Here is a 25,988-nt window from a genome sequence, read left to right as displayed (position 1 = left end):
AAAAAAAAAAAAAAAAAACCTGAAAAGGATACACTTTACAGCTAAATTCAGCTGGAATGTTTAAAATGCTTATAAAGTGTGAATTGTATTTCTGCTTTCACAGTCAGATGGGAGACATCAAATTGAAGCCTGGCATAATTTGATGGCAAATGCCAACAACTATCTGACCAGAGAGGCAGAGGAGGGTGCAGTGCCAATGGCTGAGGCCAAAAAGGTTCACACTGGATTCAGACAAACCACAAAAGAAGGAGCGGCCACAGGTAGCTGTGACCTGCCCTTTATTCAACTAGTGGCGGCCAGCGAACAGGCTCAGGGCCTCCGCCTTCATTCATGGGAGCAGACAAGATAGAACTTCATTTCCCCACAGGCGGTAAAGACTTGGGGCATTATAGACTAGGCAGAGCAACAGGGGCTCCAAATTAAACACTAATGACGATTACTTAGGAACACACGGCACCTGCCAGTTTAACCACAGTTATTCAATTCAAAACAATCAGGCACCTCGTGATCTTTCAGTGAAAAAGCATAATTTAACTCGTCTCTGAGGGGCTCTGAGGGAGGTCACAAGCAGTGGATCACCCTTTTCCACCAGGTTTCTTCTTTCCACTCCCACCATCATTACCAACTAGATAAGTTCTTTCTCCCTTGGGAATGTGAATCTCAATCAATCTCTCTCTCTCTCCATCAGCCCCAAACATCTTGTTTGCACATCACTTTCTCTCTGGCAATATCAATGTTTCTTTTCTTTTTTTTGAGACAGAGCCTCAAGCTGTTGCCCTGGGTAGAGAGCTATGGCATCACAGCTCACAGCAACCTCCAACTCCTGGGCTCAAGCGAGTCCCCTGCCTTAGCCTCCCAAGCAGCTGGGAACACAGGCACCTGCCACAATGCCTGGCTATTTTTTGGTTGCAGCCATCATTGCTATTTGGCGGGCCTGGGCTGGATTCGAACCCGCCACCTTAGGTGTATGTGGCTGGCGCTTTAGCCACTTGAGCCACAGGTGCCGAGCCAATATCAATGTTTCTATGTATGAATATATATGTGTGTGTTATGAGTATCTCTTACGCTTATAAAGGTCCTTAACTAAATTCACAGATTTTGGGGGGAATGCATAAAAACAGAAAATTACAAGCCTCAGGTATCTCTGATTAGCTTTTCAGAAAACTTACAACATTTATGTCCTAGTTAATGTAAAATTTAAGTTAAAGCTATACTTATTCTTTTTTATATTTTTCATCACACAGTTGATTTGCTATCCATGACTATTTTCTAATGGCAAAGAACTTTACTACAAAACTGAAAAATGGATTTTAATAGTTCCAAGGTCTACTGAATGCTGACATTATGAATGCTTAGTATAGGACACTTTATTTACTGAAATGTTTGCTGTACTTGTAATGCTGACATTATGAATGCTTATTATAGGACATTTTATTTACTGAAATGTTTGCTGTGGATGTTGTGTTTGCTCATGCCAAGTTGTAAACCCTGCAGGGATAGGAGCTAAGGTAACTCCCAGCCTCGGGGGTAATTAACTCACTCTCAATGGACTTTGCTGACTTAGCTGGGCAACTTCCCTGGCATGTTAAAGGCATGAGTTTGATTGTTAGACTGAAGGTATAAAGATCCTTTATCTTGGCTTTTTCTTTTCAGGGTGTAATAAACCTCAAGTTGCAACAGATTTCCTTTTTAAAATTAAAAAAAAGAAAAAAAGAACTCAGCAATAGGGACCATGTGTTACTCATCATCATATCTCCCAGAACACCTGGCTCAGAGTTTTCCAAATGTGATAACTCAACAATATTAATTGAAGTAAACTGATGACTCTTCAGAGCAGCTCTCACTTCAGACTAGATTTCATTGCAACTAAAATGGAACATGAAGATTCAGAAGAAATCAGAGAGCTTTCACTTCTTCACTAGGTTTGGTAATGCGTGCTTCAGGATATATGCTGCAGCTTGGCATATGATAAGCTCAGTAAACATAATTTCTCTGCAAGAGATAAGACTGTGTTAACTGCATGATCATAGCCACCTTAGAAGTCAGCTTGGCCTATGGTTTTATTTCTACTTCTATATTCTAAGGGTCCCCTAGAACAGTACCTGAGCCCTCTGGTTGAAGGTTATAAAATTTTAACTCAAGCAAGTCTAAGCAAAGAAAAGGGGGAGGATTTATTGTTTCATGTAATGGAGAAGGTCTTCAGCATACTGAACTCAGAAACTGAAACACTATTGTCACAAGTGTTTCTTTCTTCTGTGCTGGCTTCACTCTCAGAAAGACTCTTCCTCTCCTTGTACAGTACCAGCAAGTACTGTAATACTGTTTACATCCCTTGTATTCATAACCCAGAAGGAAGACCGACTCTCCATCAAATCTTAAGGAAGGCTGGGGCTGACTCTCCTGGCCCTACATGTCTCTCCCAGGGCAGGAAGGAAGGCATCAGGATGGATAGAACCCTGAGTCCACCTAGGAAAGGATGCTGTGCAGATTCACAGTGCAAGTCTGCTCAACAATTCTGGATCTGAAATTCTCAATCTCCCCTTTCTTCCTTTCTGGGTAAGGTAGCAATAAAGATAGTTCTTCCAAGCTGATTTCTAAGGTGACTACAGTTAAACAACACACTCTCTATTTGTTGCAGAGAAATTATATTTACTGAGAGTCTGTTATACACCAGGCACAGTATCAGGCATTTTATAGACATTAGCTTATTTATTTTCACAATAGGGAGATATTATTTAAGATGAGGGTACAGAAGATTAGAGAAATTAAACAGTAAATGTTAGAACCCAAAATGCAAACTGAACCAGTCTGTCTCCAAAACCCTTATTTTTCTACCACATGGCACTGTCTTTTGAGTGTCTTTACTACGGATATCAGAAGTTTACGGGTAATATCTCAAGGACCTACATTAATAAGTATGCCCAAAATTAAACAGAAGGCAACTATCAGTAGGAAGTGATTTATCAGATGTCCTGAAATAGTTTTAGTAGCCTTAGCCTACTAAATTCTGCCATTAGAGATTATTTGGGACTCAGTCATCACTGCTATTTAACCTATTATTTTACTACAAATACTTCCTGAAGGACTTGGGACAATTTGGCCTTCTTAAAATGCAAATGCCCCAAGAAGGAATAACAGATGAAGCTTTCTTTTTTTAGCCAAAGCCTTTATCAATATCAGATAGCCTTGCTCCTTTTTTCACAGTCCCAGAAGACACGAGGTCAGGTCACATCATATTGCTGGGGCATCTGGGCAGAGTTCACAGCAGCCAAGGGTGACACTGGGGACTGGGATCGATTTTTACAGCCTTGGTGCACCTAATGAAAATTGCTCAACATTTGACGGTAGAATCCAGGCAAACTCTAAAGAAGTCTGGGAACAACAACAAAAGGAAACACAGTTACCTCGTAGCCTGTGAATTAACAGAAGGAATCAAGGTACGAAGATAAGAATAGTGACAGTTAGCACTGGCCCTAACGTTCCTATACTCTAAACCAGTGATTTTCTTTCCCCCCCCCCACACCATGCATATTACATGGAATAAACCAGTGATTTTCAACCAGTATGCTGTTGGACACTGATGTGTAGTGAGAGGTGTGCCTTGAATTTGAAAGATCACTGGGCGGCGCCTGTGGCTCAAAGGAGTAGAGCGCTGGCCCCATATGCCAGAGGTGGCAGTTTCAAACCCAGTCCTGGCCAAAAAAGCAAAGAAAGAACATTTGAAAGATCGTTAATTAAATTATTTCTGAGTTCAAAGCACAGTGTTTTTTCACTCTTCTTTTTTTCGATCAACATAATTTAAGTGTGCCACAGTGGTTTAACTATAGATTCAAGTGTGCCGTGAGATAAACAGGTTGAAAAGCACTGCTCTAAACCTCCTGAGTATACATTATTTAATAAGGGAAAAATCTAATTTTTAGTGATTATGGCTAAATGTTTTACATTGCACAACATTCCCGCTGCCACCCTGACACTCCCCACAGAGATCTCAGGTTACACACAGCACCTCTGGCCTCCCTGCTTCAGAAAGCCAGCAGCAGGTACCAAGCTGCCTGGCATCCCAGCCTCCTACCGGCTCTCAGCCCCGTAACACCCTTGGAAGATTGTAACTGAAATTCCTCACACTTCTGGCTTCTGGCAACTTCCCCTCTTAAGTGGGATACTTGCATTTCCTAAGCAATTTGGAAAATCATCCTGGCATAGTACCTGACACACTAGGTTTCCCACCCAGTTCTCACTCAATGCTGTGCTCTGTCTACAGTAAGAACTGTGTGCCATGCAAGGGGCCATATGTTTTCAATACACAGCGGCAGAATTGGTGCTATGCTGTGTCCTTTGCGTGCAAACGTGTTTCTACTGGCAAGGAAGGAAAATAAATGTCACTGTCCACTGATGGGAGGGTGCCTCTCCGCAGCCCCTGGGGCCCAGGCTATAAAGTCTAAGTGAGAACTTGTCAAAATGTCTGTCTCGCACATTCAGTAACCAAAGCTCTTCATTACCAGTCACTCCACATTCTGTCTTCACAGATACTGAAGCTCTCTCTCACTCATCTCAGGAAATGTGTATCTTTCTCTTCTCTTCATTAGCAAAGAATTTAGATTCTCAACGTTAGAACATGCCTCCTCTATGTTAGAACACTACGTGAAGGTCCAGGGCTACCAAGAGAGACAGACAGCACATATGCTGACTATGGGGAGGCTGAATCCCTGTGGAAAGATGAAGAAGACACAAAAAAGATAACCATGAAGTCAGTTTATCTTCAGTGCAAAAGAAAAGAACAAAGTATAGGGCTATCGGATTTCTAGGAAGCCTTCTAGAGAAGTAGAAAATCTAAATACAGACGTCCCTGAGTATAACTTAATCATCCCCATTGTAATGAAGGTTCAAAACTGTCAAGTATTCACCAGACATGAAGTCCACGCTGCACACCTCAATTTATATATTAATGTAATACCATCAGACTCCAAACTGGCAGAAAATACCTTGAGATTTGACTTATATTTATGAAATGAATACTATAAATGATCCTGAATACTATAAATAAATACTATAAATTCATCACACACAAGAAGACTACATTAAAACACTTCATGTATAAAATTAAAATGGGTGTGTTGTTAGTTCTAATATTTCACTTTCAGCATCACAGCATATCAAGCTGGAATGTAATGGAGTTGTTGGTGCCATCATTCATGACAGGTCCTGCCTCCTTACAATGTCCCTGGGAGTGGCTTCTCCATCCCCTGCCTGGATACCTTCGGTGACAGCAGACTGACTACCTCATGAGGCAGCTCAGTCCATCACTGGACACTCCCCTATTTCATTCTACCTAAAAGAAATTTACTTCAAAATGAGAAAATTGCCAATGTTTTCTAATGAGTTGGAGATATGTCTGTTTAGTTACTAAATTTTCTTTTGGGGTTGACTTAATGAGTAAACTGTAGTGTTCAGCATGCCTGTGCAACGTCACTTCTGCTCGTGGCAGGCCACTCACTATGAGAAATTATGTCATTCAAAGAAAACTGTGTAAGTATTCAGCAAAAGTGACATTAGAGAATATATATATATTAATCCCATAATATCTTCATTAATTTTAATGTTATGAATGTTCCTGTGTAGCAGTAGAAAGAGGCTAATCTTTCAAGAAATATGCATTAATTTTCCATATGTTCTATTCACTGTGGTCAAAAAAAAGTATACATTTTGGAAAAATGTTCAACTACTGGGTTTCAAACAAAAAGGGCCTCCATGCTTTGTGCCACATTAACTGATAAACCACGACGAGCTCTGCTGTATTGGACTCTTCACTCCATCACCACGTTTCCAGTCATCCCCCTACTAGGTATTTATCTCCAGGGAAAGAAATCGGCATATCAAAGGGAACCTGCACCCCCATGTTTACTCTACACTATTTACAAGAGCCAATATGTGGAATCAACCTCGTGCCCATCAGTGGATGAATGGGTAAAGAAATACTGTTCAGCCCCCAAAAGAAATGAAATCCTGGCAGTGTCTGAGCCAGACACAGAAAGACAAATCTTGCATCTTCTCACTCAGATGTGGGAACTAAAAAAGTGGATCTTATGGATGTAGAGAGTAGAGGTGGTTACTGCAAGCTGGGAAGAAGCAGAGGAAGGAGGGTGGGGAAAGACTGGTTCATGGGTACAAAAACATTCAGTTAGATAGAAGGAACAATCTAGGGTGACTCTAGTTAAGAGCAATTTATTGCATATTTCAAAATAGCTAGAAGAATTGAAGTGCTCCCCAAAGAAATGATAAATGTTTGAGGGGATGGATATTCTAAATGCTCTGATTTGATCATTACATATTGTGTGCAAGTGACAAAATATTACATGGTCGCCCTAAGTATGTACAATTATTAGGAATCAATAAATTAACTGCATAAAAAACAATTTCTGGCTATGGCACAGTTAACTTTCCACCCAAACTTAGGCCCCTGCACAACTAGTTGATTAAAATATTGTTTGTTATCAACAGATTAAAATTGTAGCACTAATAAATCAATTAAACTGAATTATTTCTATTATCACCACCACCAAGAGAAAAAGCAGGATCAAACAGCAGTGGGGGAGAAAGAAGTTCACTTTGACTCTTACCACTTGGGCACCTGGGCACATCTTTGCTGTATCTCTGTAGCACTGCAGAGGACGAGCTTTCCAACTCACCTGTGTTTTGAGAATAACACCCACAGATTTAAACTTCCGCCAAAAACTCATCAAATTCTCCATAACTTGAATTGCCCTCAGGAGGAATATACTGGGGCTACCACCCCTGACAGTAGAATGAGAAGGGTTGGGGTATTTGTATTTTTGTGCTTGGCCCTTACTCCTGCTCATAAAGTAGGTAGCTCAGAACAGGCTAACAAGACTACCAGGTGGGGCACAAAGATGAGAAAGACCCAGCAGGTTACTGTGCAACCCAGTACCAAGATCAGAAAAATGTTGGGTCCTCTGAAATGTCTATTGTAGATTCTTTCATAAGTTATCAACACAGCTTATGACTGGGTATGTACAGCTAGTGCTAATTTATATGCGGCTAGGTAATGAATTCTCTTGCCCCTTTTATAACACTCCCTTTATAAGCACTGCTAGGCATTTACCACCAGCAGTGCCTAGCACAGAAGCGTCTCTTAGAGGGAGAAAAACAGTGAAATAACAACAAAATCAAAGGCAGAAGAAAGAATGATGGGAAGGAAATGGGGAAGACTGGGGGCCAGCAGAGGTAACGAGGAGGGAGTGTGGGTGCATTTATTCTAAACACAATTTGCACTTCTAGACTAGAACTCAGCTTTGGACATAGTGTCCTGTCTTCTTCTTTTTTTTTTTTCAAAAGCTTGGAATTTTAGAAAGTGAACCCAAAAAGAAGTATATATCACAACCTACTATTAGGAAGCACTGTATATAAAGCACAAGATTTTGTGATCCAACAGTCCTGTATAACAAAGACAGAGAGGAGCAAATCCTCACTGATTGAAACTTGACTTCTTCAGATAAAGCCAAAAGACGACTTACACACCGGGGTAGAAGAGAAACAGAACAGGAGAGAGCAGGTGCTTCAAGGGAAAACTGAGCAGTGGAACAGGAAGTGGAGAAGCCTAAGAATTCACTCTCCCTGCATCTGCTCATGCCAAGGATTTTCAGATAGGGATGTTCCCCAAGAAATGAATCAATCAACAAAAAATCTTCAGGAACCACAAATGAATCATTCTGACAAATAATCTGACAAGTCTTGGGTTGCCAGATGAATGCAACGCTCTCTGTTAGAAAGTGATTTTGTTGGAAGGTCATCTCAGGTTTGTTAAGATCAGGACTGTCACAGACTATACAGTATCATTTCAGAAGTAAAATGTAGAGCACAGTTTATTGGTTCTTGATAACAATCAAATGCTTTTAACTCTCCAATGCTTAGGGACTCCGGCATTTATTCCAAAGCATTCCCAAAAGACTGCTTATAAAAACTGACTTACTTCCTGAGTGAGTTGGTATAGGATGTGTATTTTTTTTTTAACTGTCCCTGGATAGGTTCCTAAGGAAATCAGCAGAAGGAAATAAAAACCAGCTGTGGGTCTTAGAGTACCTTAACCAGACATCATGAAATTCTTTGGACCTATTTAAATTAAAAGCACACGCTGAAATGTGGCTGCAAATTTAACAAGTATGAGCCTGGGAACAGTTTACTGACAAGGAAGTAAAAATTCCAAATTTCAGGGCAATGAGTGTAAGACAAACTCTATTCAGCACACTAATTAAAATGCCAGTGTTCTATTTAGCAAGGCTGAAATGTAAGTGAATGCACACAAACCAGTGAGAAAAAAATTTCAAAGCAAATGTCACCACTTTAGTTCTGTTTTCTGAGCCATAAGCAGATGTGGAATCTGCCGGGTATTTGTTTAAAAATATTCAGTGAGGCTTCTGCTGGAAGCAAAGCAGCATCTCTTGTTTGGAGTGGTCTTATACATGTAGTTATACCTGAATCCCTTCCAGGAAGAACAAAGCAGAAGACCATGAAAATATTTGCAAGTGTATAATACACATCATTTTAGAACCAGCTTTCCCTCTCTATATGCTACTATTGGGCATTTCTCTGCCAGTTTCAGAAGAGAAATACAAAGTCTGGCTTGTACAACAATATCAAATTGAATGCAGTATTCTATAGAAACTCAAAACTAAACTCTGGCTCTAGCTAGTCTGATACAAATGAACTATAAGAATACCAACAGAAGAAAATCAAAAATGAGTTTACAGTCTTTTGTATTTTTAACACAGCCTATCTATTAAGTTATATACTTTTTGCAGTTGATTGACAACTACACATCTCCCTTTAAGACCTGCCCATTAAAAATCACAGCTGATTAGCCTGCTATCTTTTCCATAAGAAAAAACAAAACTACCCCTAGGAGACGACCACACAAAATAGTCAAACGCTTAAGATTCTGCACAGTACCAATCTCACTTACTGATTTTTTCCTCATCTCTTGAGAAAGGAAAGCAGCAAAGCTGGCCCATGGCACTGGCACTGTCTGTCTCTACCGGTGTCTTCTCTGTGAGCACCCCGAATAGAAACTGCAGTTTATAGCACGGTCTGCGAGCTCGCCCTGCCTACTGCACTCCAGGAGCAGCACGGAGCTTGGAGAGCCAGAGCACACGCCTCCGGGGAGAGAGAAGCCACTCGCTGCTGCAGGGAGAACAGGCTCCACCTCCGGTCCTCCAGCCTAACGCAACTGCTCTGGGACTGTCATTCAGCTGAAGAAGTAGCTGTACCCTGGCCTACTTCTCACAGAACTGTGAGCCCCTGGCCCTAGATCAGTGCCACATGCACCGTATGGCCATCGGAGTGTGTCTTTAAGAAAGGTAATGAGAAAATCCCCGAATCCTTTCTCCTACAGACAAATGCCGTAATTACACATGGAAATGCAAACCAGAAAAAAACAACCCTTATTTTTGGTCTGCTATTTAAAGAGGAAGGGCTTCTTTGTTTTATCCCCATGAGACCTGTGTGTTGTTTGTCTGTTATATGAATAGGGAACCCAACAGAGCAGAACACTGAAAATACAACTTGTATGAGGTTATCATGAACTACCTAACAACCAGCAGGAATAATAGAAAGGACAGGGACAGGAGGGGAGAGTGACCACCAAGTGTTAACTGCACATTACAGCATATCTTTCTAAGTTAAATACCTGTTCTGTGAAATTGCCTTATTCCTCTATTCTACTAACACAGTCATCATTAATATGAATTTTGAAACTGTTGCATCAATTATGTCAATAGACTAGAAAATTATTGGGGGGCGCCTGTGGCTCAAAGAGTAGGGCAATGGCCCCATATACCAGGGGTGGCAGGTTAAAGTCCAGCCCTGGCCCAAACTGCAAATAAATAAATATAAAAAAATAGACTAGAAAATTATCCAAACATTGATGCATCACTGAGAAAAAATGATCAAGGCTAAGGCATCTTTTTGTATGAAGCTACAAGGTGACTGAACAAATTCAAGGGCAGCAAACAACAAATTTTAAGGCACGATACATTTTGAACTTTATGACATGAAATAACAGATTTCATGTAATTGTTCAAAATGTGTTATCCTGCAGAGGGAACAGACTGACTTTGTGACACTACAGGAATGAAAAATTCTCATAGTGCTAGAACTTCCATCCAAATTCCTACTTTACTCCTTTACTTCCCAGCTACGCACACACACCTACTTCCCAGGAGCTGGAAGGAGAGGGACGAGGATGATGCTGAGAATCTCAAGTGCTTTGGAACACAGTGTGTCTTCTTGCACTCTCATACAAACAAAAAGAATGTGCAGTTTTGGAGAATGAAAATTGTCAATTTTATAAATTCTATATGTTGCATTTTTTAAATCTCAGTTAAGAAGTTGAAAAGCACTAGAATATGTGTATGCGTTCAATGCTTTCTCCAGAAAGACAGAATTTTGATAATCACAGTTTGATACAAATGCCAAAAGCACCACAATATCCTTGCAATAATTTTTTTTTCTTGCAGTTTTTGGCTGGAGCCAGGTTTGAACCCACCACCCCAATATATGGGACCAGTGCCCCACTCCTTTGAGCCACAGGTGCCAACCTCAATGATTTTTTTTCAAACAGAGAATTTTAGTAATTACAGTTTGGTACAAATGTCAAAGAGCATTTTTAGCGTGTCTCAAGCAATGTCAATTTTTTTCTGTGGATCACAGGTACGTTAATATACACTTGGATTCCCAAGATTAGACATATTGTGAAGATCTGTGTAATAAAAAGCAAAGATTTGATTAAATGAAACTGACAAGTCCATCCACATAATTAAAATTAACATTGGAAATGTTACATATCTTAAAATTGCTTTCACTTTTTCAGACTATTTAAAATGTAAATACAGGAGAACCTCCATAGTTGACCACCTCCCTCCATTGACCACATCCTTATGTTGACCTAATTTACATAGACTGGACATGTACTACATGTGCTCAATGGAAGTCCCTTATGTTGACCACCTCTGTAGGTTGACTGGTTCGTTACAGTCCGTTGGCTAGTCAATCTATAGAGGTTCTACTGTATACACATATTTAGCCTTGATTTAAAGGACATACTCCATTCTATCATACAATGAGCACTATACTTTTAAGTGAAATTCCATTTTTATGGAATTATTTCTTCGTAGGTTATTAACCTATAAATTAACAGTGATGTTAAATTGCTCCATTATTCCCTCTCAAATTCACCAACACACTGGTGAATATAAAATGATTTTGTATATAAAAGTAATACTCCTAAAAGCAATAATATGAACCCTATTAATACTAGAAAACAAATAAATGGCCTATAGCCCTAAAAAAAAACAAAATCAGAACCTGGAGCATACCTAGAACACTGGAGATATGACAGAATGGGGTCTTTTCTGGCCTTCCTGTTGCACTAACCAGTTGACAAACACTAGACAAGTCCTTGGTCCTCCCTGGGCCTCAATTTCTTTATCCAAAAATAAGGCTGCTGAGATCTTTTATAGTACTAAAATTATATAATTTTATGATTAAAAAAAACAAGGAAAACAGTCTGACAACCAGTGAATAATTATCATAAACACTACTTTTTATGTTAAAAGGAAAATTTTTCCAATAACACTCTTCCTTGAGGAAAATGAGTAACTCCTGGCATTTCCCAATTATCAACATTGGTGGAGTGATAAAACCTTCAGATTCGGACAACCATGGGCTTGAACTCCAGATCGCTCAGGTATTAACAGTTATGACACTTGAACCTCTTTGTCAGAGTTTTCATCGCTTCATCTGTAAATCAGGTAAGTTCACTATATAGTTTTAAATTTGTTGTCGCAAAGTACATAGTAGCTGGGAGGAGAGGAAGAAGAGGACAGATTGCTGGGATGATATCTACATGCACCACAGGTTTTTAGCACCAAGTAGTAATCTCACCTCCTCTTCAAGGTGTGCACCCTTTCAGCTGCCATCATGAGTTAATACGTATCCATCTCCTCTAAAGACAAAGGCCCCTCACTCAAATGCAGGTCCCTGGGGAAGAATATTCTTATGATGAACCCTACCAGCTTAACTTTATTATTAATTATTCCCTATTGGCATTGTTTCTGAAAAAGTGCAATTAATAAAATACGTATACAGGCAAGGCATAGTCGCTCATCCCTGTAATCCTAGAATTCTGGGAGGCCAAGGCAGGAGGATCACTTGAGGTAGGGAGCTTGAGATCAGCCTGAGCAAGAGGGAGACCCTATCTCTACAAAAATAGGAAAATTAGCCAAGTGTGGTGGTATAAACCTATTCAAGAGACTGAATGAGGGGGATCACTTGAGCCCAAGAGTTGGAGGTTGCTCTGAAGTCAGATCCTGTCACTGAACTCTAACCTGGGCGACAGAATAAGACCTGAACTCAAAAATTAAAAAAGAAAGAATAAAATATGTTAGTAGCTACGTAATGGCATCTATCAGGATACTCTGCAATGAAGAAGGGGCTGTAGGACTGTATGATGTACAGACTTATTTCATAAACATTAAAAGTGAATTAATCATAATAACAGATTAGAAAACAATGGAGAAATTCAAGATAGGAATCTAAAAACCTAACATTCACTGGACATTTACCCCCCACCACTCACTTGCTAAGTGTTTTACATTTTACTCACTGGTTTAATCCCTGTGACAGTTCTGTGAGGATGGTGCTATCACTATCTCCATGTTAACAGAAGAAAATCTCAAGCTCAGAAAAGTAACTCAGACGTAACTGCAAAATCTCTTACAGAGAATGTGACAATACTGGGATTTGAACTCAATTTTTCTGACTCTACAAACCCTAAGCATCTGATCCAGAGTCGTGTATTATTAATAATCACAATTTGTGTGTGGAATCAGGCATATACTTTATCCTGAAATTGCAGTATGCTGTTTAATAATGTATAGAAGAATTTAACTCAGTTCTATGGTGACATATTTAAAACCTGGCCTTGGTTTCTCACATTTTGCCACCAAATTCCATCAATTTGCCATCAATTCTTTATTGATGCTATTAGAGTAATATACGCCTGGTTTTAAACAAAGAACCTAAAGACAGACCCCTTTGGAGCTGGAACCCAGCGCTGTTGCCTTCCACACTATCAAGAGATGACTCAATCTGACACAGAAAAACCAAAATGGCTCCTGCATGCATTCATCGTCCAGGAAAAATAGCAACTGAACTATTCATAAACAATACCCCGGGATGTTAATGGACTTCAATTAGGGAATTAACATCTTCTTTTCAGTAATGTATGGAGTCTACTATACATATAAAAGCATAAGGTTAGCCTTGATGAGGAAAAATATCTGATGTCATGTTCATAAATTTAAAACCACAATTGTTTCATACTTTCTTTTCTGATGGGCCTGGCTACAGACAAATCTTAGGTCAGTTGCCTGTATCTGTTATAGTATTTTGCATTTTTAATTTAATGGTTAAAAATGGCAGGAATAAAACTAAAAAGCATGGGCGGGAAGGCAGCTGCTGCTTCTCATGTACCCTGAAATATCAGCTCTGATTATTGTATCCAGTGGAAGAAGACAAATTTTAACTCTGACCAAAAACTATTCCTGTGCCATTGGCTGGTATCTTTTTCTATCTATAACTGAACACATATATGTATTTTTAGACTTGTGAGCAACCTCTCAAAAAAGACTGACTCAAAATAAAGAGCACTGTAAGATTCTGACTCTATAAAACTGTAAAAAAATTTTTAATTAAAATTTTTAATTTACTGAAGAATCATACCAAAAAAAAGAAAACCCTATACAAATTACCGATTCTCTGAGACCGCCAATTCATTAATCAAAAGAAATTTGACTCCGACAACTTATGCAAACACATAAGAGAAAAAAGAAAATGTCGACTATTCAAAAGAGTGGTTGAAAAAGGAAGATGTTAAATCATGAAGTGTAAAGAGAAGGAAAAACTGCTTTATCCCTCCAAATTCTGGAACTGAGCCTTGGGAGACATGCCTTTAAACATAAAATAGATACTTGGGGAAGATTTCATTACACAGCAGGTAGCACACAAATGGAAACTGCCACACCAAGCAATGTCAGTTTCCCTGAAATGTAAGTAAGTTCAAGAAGTGTCTGACAACTGAGGGACTGTAACTCATGGAAACTGGAACATTTTGCAATACATCACAATTTTTATGCTGATAATCAGATTCCAAAAGACAATTATTCTGAGCCTGAAGAACACTGGATGGACACACCCTATCCTGTGTTCTGTTTTTCTATGTTCTTGTAAAAAAACACTTTCACTCTCGAAAACTGACCCATAACAAGCATAAGTCTGTCCCCCAGACCCAGAAGATACCCCTCCATTGTTTAGCCGCTGCCGCACCTTGGTAGTTATTTTGTAACCAAAAAGAAAAGTTGTTGGCTTGGTGCTAGTAGCCCTGGCCCTCCCCAGCCTAGGCCTGCCAAACAACAATAACAACTATAACAACAACAAATAGCCAGATGTTGTGGTGGGTTCCTATAGTCCTAGCTTCTTGGGAGTAGCTGGGTGTGTCCATCAGTATTCTGAGGCACGAGAATCACTTAAACCCAAGAGTTTGAGGTTGCTGTGAGCTGTGATACCACAGCACTCCACTCAGGGGGTCAGAGTGAGACTCTGTCTCAAAAAAAAAAAGAAAAGTTCTGAAGCTCCATCATCAAATCCTGATATTTGAAAGCTGTTTTTACAAGGGACTGTCTGTAAGGAAAAGAGGCTAAAACCCTTAGAGACTATCTATAAATCTCCTATTTTTATTTACCCAGGAACAGATTTCATTTTAACTGAAATTTGAGAGCCAAGAATCTTTTTTTTAACTGTTACTCCTACTTTAGTCATTTTCAACAGACCTTTTTACCTCTCCTTGCAGTGCTTTTGTTACTCTTTAAAATTCCAAGTTATAGGTATTTGTATTTGTACTTGAAATTGCCATATGCTATACAATTTCAGTATGTATAGTAATTGGAAAGAATGTGTGTTTTTTTTTTTCTATAAACACAAGAGAGAAAAACATGTATAGCATATATGCATTTAGGAAAGGAGAAGAAACAAGTAGGCAACTGGAGCTACAAAAGAAATCCTTGTTCTTGCCCAATACACGGTAAGTCTTTCCAAAATCTCTGCTGATGTTATTTCTGCTTAGTGCAAATTTCAGACATCTCCTCCATGGGCTACTATTCAGTCAGTTCCTTTCTATGTGTGTGGCCCAACTTTAAACAATGTATGTAGTCAAAACCTTTTCCTTACCTGAGAAATCGATTAGACAGGAGAATGTACTTTCCTGTTCAAAGGACAGACAGCCGTAGAAAGGCAGAGATAGGAGGCCGCAAGAAGGGCTTATGAGTTACATCCTGTTATAAGGATGCTTCGCATTTATAGCACACCCTGTTACTCGTTTAATTTGAGCCACTACTGAACACATACGGGGTGCTAATATGACAATCACGTAAGGTCTTGGGGTGAAGTTTTAACTCTTGGTCAAGAAGGATAGGGAGAAAGCCAGGGCCAAGGAGAAGAGGCGCCTCCCTAAGCAGTCTCGTCCCCAGGGAGCAGGAGGGGCTCAGCATCCCCATCGTGGTAAATCCCAGCCGACAGTTTCAAGGCAAAATACAGTAAGAGGAGAACAAAGGCCACGAGCAGTCAGTTTAGATACCGTTCAGCCCTGCTTTTTGCGGTCTGACCTTCTTTTTAGGCATTAATGGAACCACAAAAACTGACAGGAGGCTCGGCGCCTATAGCTCAACCGGCTAAGGCGCCAGCCACGTACACCTAAGGTGGCGGGTTCGAATCCCCAGCCCAGACCCACCAAACAACAATGACGGCTGCAACCAAAAAATAGCCGGGCGCTGTGGCGGGCGCCTGTGGTCCCAGCTACTTGGGAGGCGGAGGCAGGAGACTCGCTTGAACCCAGGAGTTGGAGGTTGCTGTGAGCTGTAATGCCACGGCACTCTACCCAGGGGGACAGCTTGAGGCTCTGTCTCAAAAAAAAAAAAAAAAAAAAACTGACAGGAGTTACTTAGTCAAGGACAAGTTAAATGTTTGGATGTTAAAACCTTTCCTTTGAAAATAAAAAGGAAACGCAAAAAATACACTTAATCTGCTGGCTAGGATTGGTATTATCAGACATGGCTGCTTTCTTATTCAAAGGCCTTTAATCCTGTAATGCCTTGGACCCTTCAGAGGAGAAAGCAACACCTTTTCTTTGTAGGAAGAAAAGAAATATATTTCAGAAATGCCAATAGGACTCAGTGCATAGACTTTATTTGTAGTTTAATAATGTAAACAAGCACAAAATTTGGTTCCTCAATTTCTTAGCTCTAAACGTGATCAACAGTTCAACCTTAGCCAAGACAACAGCTACATTTCCTGATACAGCAAACTTCAAATGAGAGGTGCTTTAATAAGTCAACACAGGGCCAGGCATAATGGCTCCCGCTGGTAATCCCAGAACTCTGGGAGGCTGAGGCCAGTGGATAGCTTGAGCTCAGGAGTTTGAAACCAGCCTGAACAAGAGCCAGACCCCTTCTCCACTAAAAATAGAAAAACTAGCCAGGCATTGTGGCTGGCACCTGTAGTCCCAGCTACTCAGGAGGCTGAGGCAAGAGGATTGCTTAAGCCCAAGAGTTTGAGGTTGCTATGAGCTACATAATGCCACAGCACTCTACAGAAGTGACAGAGTGAAACTCTGTCTCAAAAAAAAAAAAAAAAATTAAAATAAGTCAACACATGATTATTAAAGGTTTTTTCCTCTAATAACACTGAAAAAGATAAGGAGAAATAAAAGTGAATCCCCAAGATAATGAAAATACATTTATACTAATGAAATGCCATTAAGTCACGACTTTTCTGGGAAGTCTCAGGATCTGTCATGGTCCACCATGCCCAGGCTGACACTGAACTGACACACTGTGTCAGTATAAATTCTGATTAGTCTGTTTATGGATGTTTCCAACAACATGTGGTAATTGTCAGAACTGCTGTTTAAATATCCACCCCGTCTATTTTCTGTTAATATATTTCTTAATTCAAACTGAAATTTGTATCTGGTAGGATGCATCAGCAGCAAATAAGAAAAAAACTCTTGATTCAAATGGTTAAAAAGTCATTGGTTCAAATGGTTAAAAGTCACTCTGCCCTGTAATCCATGGTAGTGTCACTCTCGGCTGGTTAATTCAGTGGCTTAACAAGATCACTAAGACTCATCTTTCTAGTGCCCCAGGCCCAGCATAGCTGCCTGTAGTCACCTCATGTCTCCTGTGGTTAAGAAGGCAGCAAAGTCCAGGCATCGTAAGTATACCCAACAATTTCCAGCTAAAAATGGTATTCTCTTCCCTCCAAATCCCTTGCTATCAGCAAAAAAAAGTATCCTCTGAGGCCCCAAGCAGACTTCCCCTCACAAATCAGAATCAAAGCCCATGCCCTTTCCTGAAATAATCACCAGCAAGAAAAAGGGAACCAGTGACCCGCAGTGCTAAAACCAAGTCCGCTGTGTCCCAGGGAGAAGAAGGTGAGAAAGAGAACGGACCCCGAATAGGCAAACCACAGGGTCTGCTAGAGTTTTATATTCCCCTTTTAACAAAAATGTGATATCCACTTTTGTTAATTAAAATTAAGAAAGTGATTGAGAGGGTCTGCTAATTTCATATAGCAAAAAAAGATAAAAGCCCCAAAAAATAAATTGAAAAAAGTGTCATACTAGTAAAAAAAATGCTATCATAGGTGGCACCTATAGCTCAGTCAGTAGGGCGCCTGCCACATACACCAAGGCTGGCAGATTCAAACCCAGCCCAGGCCTGCTAAACAACAATGATAACTGCAACCAAAAAAAGAAAAAAAAAATAGCCAGGCGTTGTGGCAGGCGCCTTCAGTCCCAGCTATTTGGGAGGCTGAGACAAGAGAATCACTTAAGCCCAAGAATTTGAGGTTGCTGTGAGCTGTGACACTATAGCACTCTACTCAGGGTGACAGCTTGAGATTCTGTCTCAAAAAAAAAAAAAAATGCTATCATGTACACTAAAATGCACAGCTGGAGAACAAGTAGAAAAACTATGATTGCTTTTAAACTGTATTATGCTGAGACTGACTGCTTAAGTAAAACCTTTTAATTAAAAAGATAAGTAAAAACTTTTACTTAAGCAATCAGTCTTTGCTTTGATCACAGAAAATAAAAATGAAAATATCTGGTAGCTATGGTTCTTTGGTATGAAATATAAACATGTGATGGTCAAATACAGGTTCCTTTACGCATATCCAGAATCAAGACAAAATACGCACCTGAATCATTAGTAGCAGATCTAATAGAGCCATAATTCATAAACTGACAAACTGTTCTTTTTAGTCACCTACTTAGTCCTTTAGGCATTTTATTTAAAACACATTAAAGGCGGATAAAATATCAAAGGATCTTCATGGGGTTAAGAGAATTTGTACTGCATAAAGGGAAATAAAATACACTCTGTTTCTTTAACCTCTTGCCTCAGCCTCCAGAGTAGCTGGAACTACAGGTGCTCACCACAATGCCTGGCTATTTTTAGAGATGGGGGGGTCTCACTCTTGCTTAGGCTGGCCTCAAACTCCTGAGCTCAGGCAGTCCACCCACCGTGGCCTCCCAGATTGCTAGAAGTATAGGCTGAACCATCACAAGCAGTCCTATCTTAACCTCTTGTTTAAAGTCGCCATCGTGGATTTGGAGAACACTCTCCTAAATAAAGCATCACAGGAATGGGAAAACAAGCATCGCAGGTGCTCAATACTAAGTTGAAACTGGTAGATTAACATGCTCACTTGAAAGAAATGCTCAATTAAATTCAAGAAGGAGGAGGAGAGGGTTCAGCAAGGTCCCACCCAAAGGGAACGACACAGAGGTGTATGGCACACTTCTGGGGAAGGACACAGCTACAACTCTTGACTTTGCTTTACAAACGCAAACAATGTAATATGATTGTATGTATGCTCATATTAATCTGAAATTTAAAAATAAAGTCTCCATCCTTTTTCTACAATATTTATCTCAGGTAACTAGCTGCAAAGCAAGTCTAGAGTCTCAGGCTTTGCAGGTACCCCTCACCTACTTCATTCATAACCACCGCCTAAACTATGACTTTAATGCCACTGAATCCTCTATCTCTCACATCTGTCCTCTATGTCCTAGACTTCTCTCTTCAATGTGCCCTTGATTGGGCCACAGGTACTTTCCTATGCCCTAGACTGGACTCATCATCTTCATGTTACCAAAATCTTTTTTCTCTTTGATGTAGGGCAATACTGTCTACCTAGCTGCCTAACCCCCAAATCTGGGCGCCATCCTAGGCTTCTCTTCTGTCTTTCAAAATGTACCCCAAACCTGAAAATGTTGATTCTCGTGCAACGGAGATCTGCAATGCACCCTTCCTTCTCCATCTCTACTACAAATGCCAAGCGTGGGCTCAGTGTGACCTGCCTTGACAAACACTCCAGTGTCCTTGCTGACCTTGCTCATTCGTCCTCCAGTTCCCTTTCAAGTATTGAGCTTCTTAAGCACATATCTGATCATCTCATTTCCAGCTCCAAAATTTCTGATGGCTGCCATTCCCTACAAACTAAGATCTGAATTCCTTAAGGATAAGTAATTCATGTGCCCAGTGAATTACAACACATCCCTGCACACAGTCCTCTGGGTCACTCTGGTGCTGCTTCCTCACAGCCTGGAAAATACCTCCCTTCCACTTGGCTAACCCTCCTGACACTCTCATTTTCAGCTCAAACATTGCCTCTCCTGTGCAGCCTTTGCTGACAGGCAGAATGGGAAGCGCCCTCACTTGGTTCCCGTTAACTTCATCACAGTCATTCATTACCACTTTAAATCGTTTGTTTGCGTGACTTCCCACTAGAAAGTACACTCTTTGAGAGTGTGGGTTGTCTTTGCCCATTTTTGATCTTCAACACACAGCACAGCGCTGGGCATTTGGTAGGTTCCATAAACATCTGTTCAATCAATGGCACAAATAAATAACAACAATGAAAAAATTGTACTGTAGAAGTTTTACAGTAAAGGAGGAGCCTTTATGTGCACGGAGGCAGCAACGCTCCACAGGCCTGGAGTAGAACAGATAGCTCGGGCCAATCCTGAATTCACTCTGCCAGAGTGACAACCAGAGCCATTTACTCACTACAATCACACTTCACTCTCCCACCCCATTCCTATTTTAAGAGTGACTATATAACAAAATAAGGATACAGTGGAATTGGATTTTCAAATGGCTGGAGAATGAGAATTTTATTACCTCTCTCCCCCTGTTCATCAGAGATGTAATAATAATAAAAGTCTAGCTTTGGTTTTAAAAAAATACAATTTAACACAAAATAGAGAATTTGAGAATTCTAATGACAAAAGAAACTTTGTGAGGTTATCAGCTCTCCACAATAAATAACCTCATGAATGATACTCTCTCTGCCATCTTAAAAGACAAATCCCTTAACATCTTGTTCCAGTATCTTAATAATCTTTTAGAGTCCAGAGTTTTTCTTAATGCCTAAAATAGTGTACTTCTACATTGAGAAGAAATCGTCACTTTTTTTTCTAAGACTACACCCTCCTAAAGTCACTCTTCAACCCTATCTGTCCTAGTCGTAAGAATTCTACATACAACAGCAGAGAATGGGCACCAGGCAGTGAACACTGAGTATGTGCCAAGTGTGATGCTGACAGCTTTTGGTGCATTCAGTCCTCATGATCATCCTCATTTCATATGCAAAGTACCTGGGTATACAGCTGTTAAATAATGTGCATGAGGTTTACCTGGTAAGGAAGTGGCAGGGACAATTAGAATGAGACCCGTCTGATTCTAAGAGCTTCTGAGTTAACATGCTTTTTTTCTCTATAGTTTGTGTGCCCATTCTCTCTCTCTCTCTCTGTCTCTCTCTCTCTCTCTGTTCTCTGCATCTTCTCTGATTCCTCTGCTTCACTGAAATCCATAGTGTTAAATACTACTACATTAAGGCTCTGTACCCACAGCTCAGTGAGTAGGGTGCTGGCCACATACATCGAAGATGGCGGGTTCAAGCCCAGGCTGGGCCTGTTAAACAACAATGACAACTGCAACCAAAAAAATAGCCAAGCATTGTGGTGGGCGCCTGTAGTCCGAGCTATTCAGGAGGCTGAGGCAAGAGAATGGCTTAAGCCCAAGTGTTGAGGTTGCTGTGAGCTGTGAGGCCATAGTACTCTACCAAGGTCTGTCTCAAAAAAAAAAAGAAAAGAAATACTACTACATTATATAGATTTGCGTAACAATTATATTGTTTTTTCCACAGTCAAAAAAAAATAATTAAACCATGCTTTTACCTTCATTTCTGTATTTATATATGTATGCATATACGTGCAACAGAATGTTATATAATACATAAGTAAAATCATTTGAGATATATATGCATTTGTATTTTTTAAATGTGCCATTGATCACATGCCAATTTAAGGAAAGTATTAGGCATAATGCAAATCTTTTAATAACCATAAATGGGTATTCTGATGTTAGGCAAGTAAGAAAACTATTACTATAAGTATTCTATATGACTAGTATTAATAAGTAGCATTTTTATAACACTGTGCTAAACACTTTTAAAACATTAATTAGTGTGGTGGAAAATTTATTCATTCAGACGCAATTAGGCAATGTGACAGGCCCGTTAGCCATAACTTTTGGCACCTAGGAGGGTCTCCTAAACACTAATTCTCTAGATCTTTTTTTTTTTTTTTTGAGACAGAGTCTTGATTTGTCACCCTTAGTAGAGTGCTATGGCATTACAGCTCACAGCAACCTCAAACTCCTGGGCTCAAGCAAGTCTCTTGTCTCAGCCTCCTGAGTAGCTGGGACTATAGGTGCCCACAACAATGCCCAGCTATTTTTATTTATTTTTATTTTTTTATTAAATCATAGCTGTGTACATTAATGCACTCATGGGGTACAATGTGTTAGTTTTATATACAATTTGAAATATTTTCATCAAACTGGTTAACATAGCCTTCACAGCATTTTCTTAGTTATTGTGTTAAGACATTTATATTCTACATCTAGTAAATTTCAGATGTACCCTTGTAAGATGCACCATAGGTGTGGTCCCACCAATGCCCAGCTATTTTTAGAAGTGAGGTCTTGCTCTTGCTCGAACTTGTGAGCTCAAGCAATCCACCTGCCTCGGCCTCCCAGAGTGCCAGGATTACAGGTGTGAGCCACTGTGCCCAGCTAATTCCTTATATATTAACGGCTTTGACTGAACACAGATTCTGAACTCCAAGAATTTCATTCACTTATTTTTATTCTTCATTTTTATTTAGAACTCAATATTTACCTTCATATTTTCGAAAATACACTCAAAAACGTAGGCTTTACAAATAACTCGTGAAATACACGTAATTTACTACTGCATCGTTCCAATAATGATGGTTAATTTGTGAGATAGTTAAATTTACCACTTTGCACTGCCCCTTTAACATGTAAGGTTCCTAAGATGTCTAATATAAATCATAAGGTTTGAAACGAGGCCAACAGATGGCTGGATTTTCAAAATAGCCAGAGTCACAGCTGCCACTTTATGTTAGTATCCAGATTATTAGCTAATACACCAGTTAAAATATAGTGAGCCATCATGAAGATTAATTTTCTCAGTTGTTTATCCTGAAGCTTTCTCTAACTCAGGCAGATGTAAAGAAATAAGCTGAGAGTTCCAATTCTTAGTTGCTTTTCATTTTTATTAGGGGCATATAACAATAGTTTCAAACATTTTCTTTTTAGAAGACATGTTTCACCAAAGAAATATACAAGGGGACACCTGGGTTACAAAAAGGAACAGGACTGACATTTAAATATAGTATCTAATAAGTCAAAGATCCCACTTTTCCAAAAACATTATACTTTCTAGGTAGGGTGGCCTGAGTCCCAGTTAAATGAGGACAGCCTTGGTTTTCCTCTGTATCTCAACAGTCGTGAATAGATAGATCTCTTTTCATTCTTACAAGTGCACCAATTAGATGATACACCCAGTTTCCATGTCCTAAAGAAAATATCCAGTTCAACTCCTATTAAATTCCTTCATAATTTTGAATAGAGAAAATTTCCAACAGCTAAAGTTTTCAAGTGAAAAAGAAAAATAGAGTTTCCTGAAATGATAAACTGTTCTTTTCACTGTTCCCTCTTCTAACATGCTTGAAACAAATTCATCTTAATCGGCCCAAGTAGAGATGAAATTTTCGTAATCATCTCCCTTTCAGCCTGTGCAAAAGAAAACGAGACAAATGTTTTGGTCCTGCGTACCACAAAAGAGACATATCATATGATATTAATTTCTCATCATAATGATTTTTAAATGAGTCACTTCATAAAGATATGCTCCTGTCAGTCTGGGGTATTTTTATACTTGTTACATTTTTACCACATCATGCCTAAAGGAAATTAAAGAGAGAGGAAGGAAAAAATTAGGAGAGAAAAAATCAAACCGGTTTAGGTTTTACATGGAGATAGCTCACTCGTCGTCATAATTAATTCATTGGGAGAAAATATTGGAACTATTGATCAAAATTAAGTTTAGAGTTGTCTAAAAATTATATTTTTTCATGGTTTCCTTGGACTCATGAACTAAATCAGAAATATTTAATAAAATGTCTTGGCCTTAGGACACCTTAACTCTCTTCAAAATTACTAACGACCCCCACCCACCCACCTAGAGCTTTAGTTTATGTGGTTTGTATTTAAAAATACATGCTAATTTCAAATAATTGTGTCTATTCTTTGATATAGTGCCAAAACTTTACAAGGTATAGTTTCTTCAAGTTTAGTGGCAATGCAGAATCTTAAAACATAATGATAAACTCCTTATAGTTTTTGTGCTCCAATCCTTTGATCTATCTTGAGATTTCGATGGATCTTTTTTCTCTACTTGAGTTTATAACAACATGCATTGATCATTTTAAAAACATTGACTCATGGCTGGGTAGGATGGCTCATGCCTATAATCCTAGCACTCTGTGAGGCCGAGGGAGGTGGACTGTGTGAGCCCAGGAGTTTGAGACCAGCCTCAGCAAGAGTGAGACCTCATCTCTATTAAAAATAGAAAAACTAGCTGGGCATCCTGGTGGGCACCTGTAGTCCCCAGCTACTTGGGAGGCTGAGGCAGGAGGCTGGCTTAAATAAACCCAGACATGTGAGGTTGCTGTGAGCTTGACTGATGCCACAGCACTCCAGCCTGTGAAACAGGGTGCGACTCTGTCTCAAAAAAAATACATATATTAATTCACTGACTTATGGAAGATCGTCCAAATTCTGAACCAATTTCATTGTACATCAAAATATCACCCCCAACCATTAGGAAAGTCTGTAAGTACAGACTGGCAAAGAATCCTAGTACGTTCTGGGGTGACAGAAAGTACAGTATCTTGATGGGGTATACGTATGTAAAACTCACCCAGTTACACACCTGGAGTATGTGCAGGTTTTCCATATAAGTTACACCTCCACAAAATGAGATTTTTAAAACTTATCACAAGACAGTACAACAGATAAAACCAAACAAGAAATGGGGCTCATTATTCTGCACTGTGCTCTCTACTTTAGTGCCCCAAAATTTCTACAATAAAAAGCAGGAAAATGTCGTTAAGTTTTAGGAAGCTGTCAGGCTCATGGTAACAGATTTGAGTTTTCCAAAATTCTTCTTTTTGCCTGAAAGCTTGAATTTTATCATTAGCAGTAAATAAAGTCTGTTGTTGTACTTGATGTGACAGGTTCACTTGTTTATGTGCAAGAAAATGTCCTTCAATAACCACATCTGAAAACTATACTTTGTCTGTCAATCCTTCTTCAGGAAAAAAGGGTGCACCATGAAAGAAAGTACTCAGCTCAGTTCAGAGGTTAAACAGTTACATATGTACTTTACTGCGGGGTCAACCTCCTCACTCAACGTGTAGCAGAAACATTTTATGTCCACTTCCCCTTATACAGAATAGAAAAGGGCATATACTCCAAGATGAGAATAAATATAACTAATAATTTTTACTATTCAACAAGAACATTATAACATTAAACTGCCTTTAAAATAATTCTTATTGTTCATTCCAACCGCCTTGATGGACACTGGCCACACAGTTTTACCTACGACCACTCTTGCCTCATCTGTGTAAATGTTAACCCAGTGGAAAAAGCAAACGATGTTTTAATATTACTATAAAAACAGTTTTGCCCTCACTGACCTCCTAACAGTATCTAAGAAACTGCTAGGGATCCATGGAGCAAATTTTAATAACTGGTGATTTATTAGAATATTAAATCATTTATAAGGTAATTATAGTGAGGTACGTTTTTCTACTGCAAAAAGGAAACAAACAAAGACACTCGAGTACATATCTATCACCAACACCCCTCTCCACTAAGCGGGCATTCAAGGGGGCATATGGCATTTAAGCCATACAAATATTTTCAAATTAAACTTTTTTACTTCAAAATACTGAGGGGGTACAGGTGGTTTTGTTATAGGGAGTATCTTATATATTGTTTTGACATGCCCATTACCATAAACTAAACATTTAAAATTTACCATTTGTTAGACAAAGGTCCAGGCATAAGGATTCTAGAAAGTTCAGTGATTCTTGTCCTAGCTATGCCTTTGACCCAATGAAAGAATTTGTTGATTTCCTTCTTCCATTCCTTCCTGCCACATCAAACAAGGGTCCCACTGCTCTGACAGTCCTAGTTCCCATCAAAGACCCCCACACCTGCATACTGCAACCGGGCAAGACCCAGAGTGAGCAGCGCCACGCTTCTGGAGGTCTGCCCCGTCCCTAAGGGTAAAGGGGTACAACAGATTAGAACACGAAGGTCAGGCTCGGCGCCTATAGCTCAACCGGCTAAGGCGCCAGCCACGTACACCTAAGGTGGCAGGTTCGAATCCCCAGCCCGGACCCGCCAAACAACAAT

At 39.6% G+C, this 25,988-nt stretch overlaps 1 protein-coding gene across 5 annotated transcripts in view; it reads right to left on the bottom strand.

The window, feature by feature from the left end:
- AKAP7 (A-kinase anchoring protein 7) overlaps window positions 1–25,988 on the bottom strand; it is a 142,602-nt gene that overhangs the window by 39,569 nt on the left and 77,045 nt on the right. For 2 of the 5 annotated variants that reach the window (XM_023513482.1, XM_023513497.1), the window contains one exon: window positions 6,618–6,686. The exons of the other annotated variants lie outside the window; for them this stretch is intronic. In XM_023513482.1, coding sequence (XP_023369250.1) covers window positions 6,618–6,686 — 69 coding nt within the window. The remainder of the gene's footprint in view (window positions 1–6,617; window positions 6,687–25,988) is intronic. 5 annotated transcript variants of the gene reach the window in all.

Source organism: Otolemur garnettii, unplaced genomic scaffold (genome assembly GCF_000181295.1).
Source record: "Otolemur garnettii isolate 467f Iridium unplaced genomic scaffold, OtoGar3 scaffold00002, whole genome shotgun sequence".
NCBI classification, from domain to species: domain Eukaryota; kingdom Metazoa; phylum Chordata; class Mammalia; order Primates; family Galagidae; genus Otolemur; species Otolemur garnettii.
This window is presented reverse-complemented; position numbering and strand designations above follow the sequence as displayed.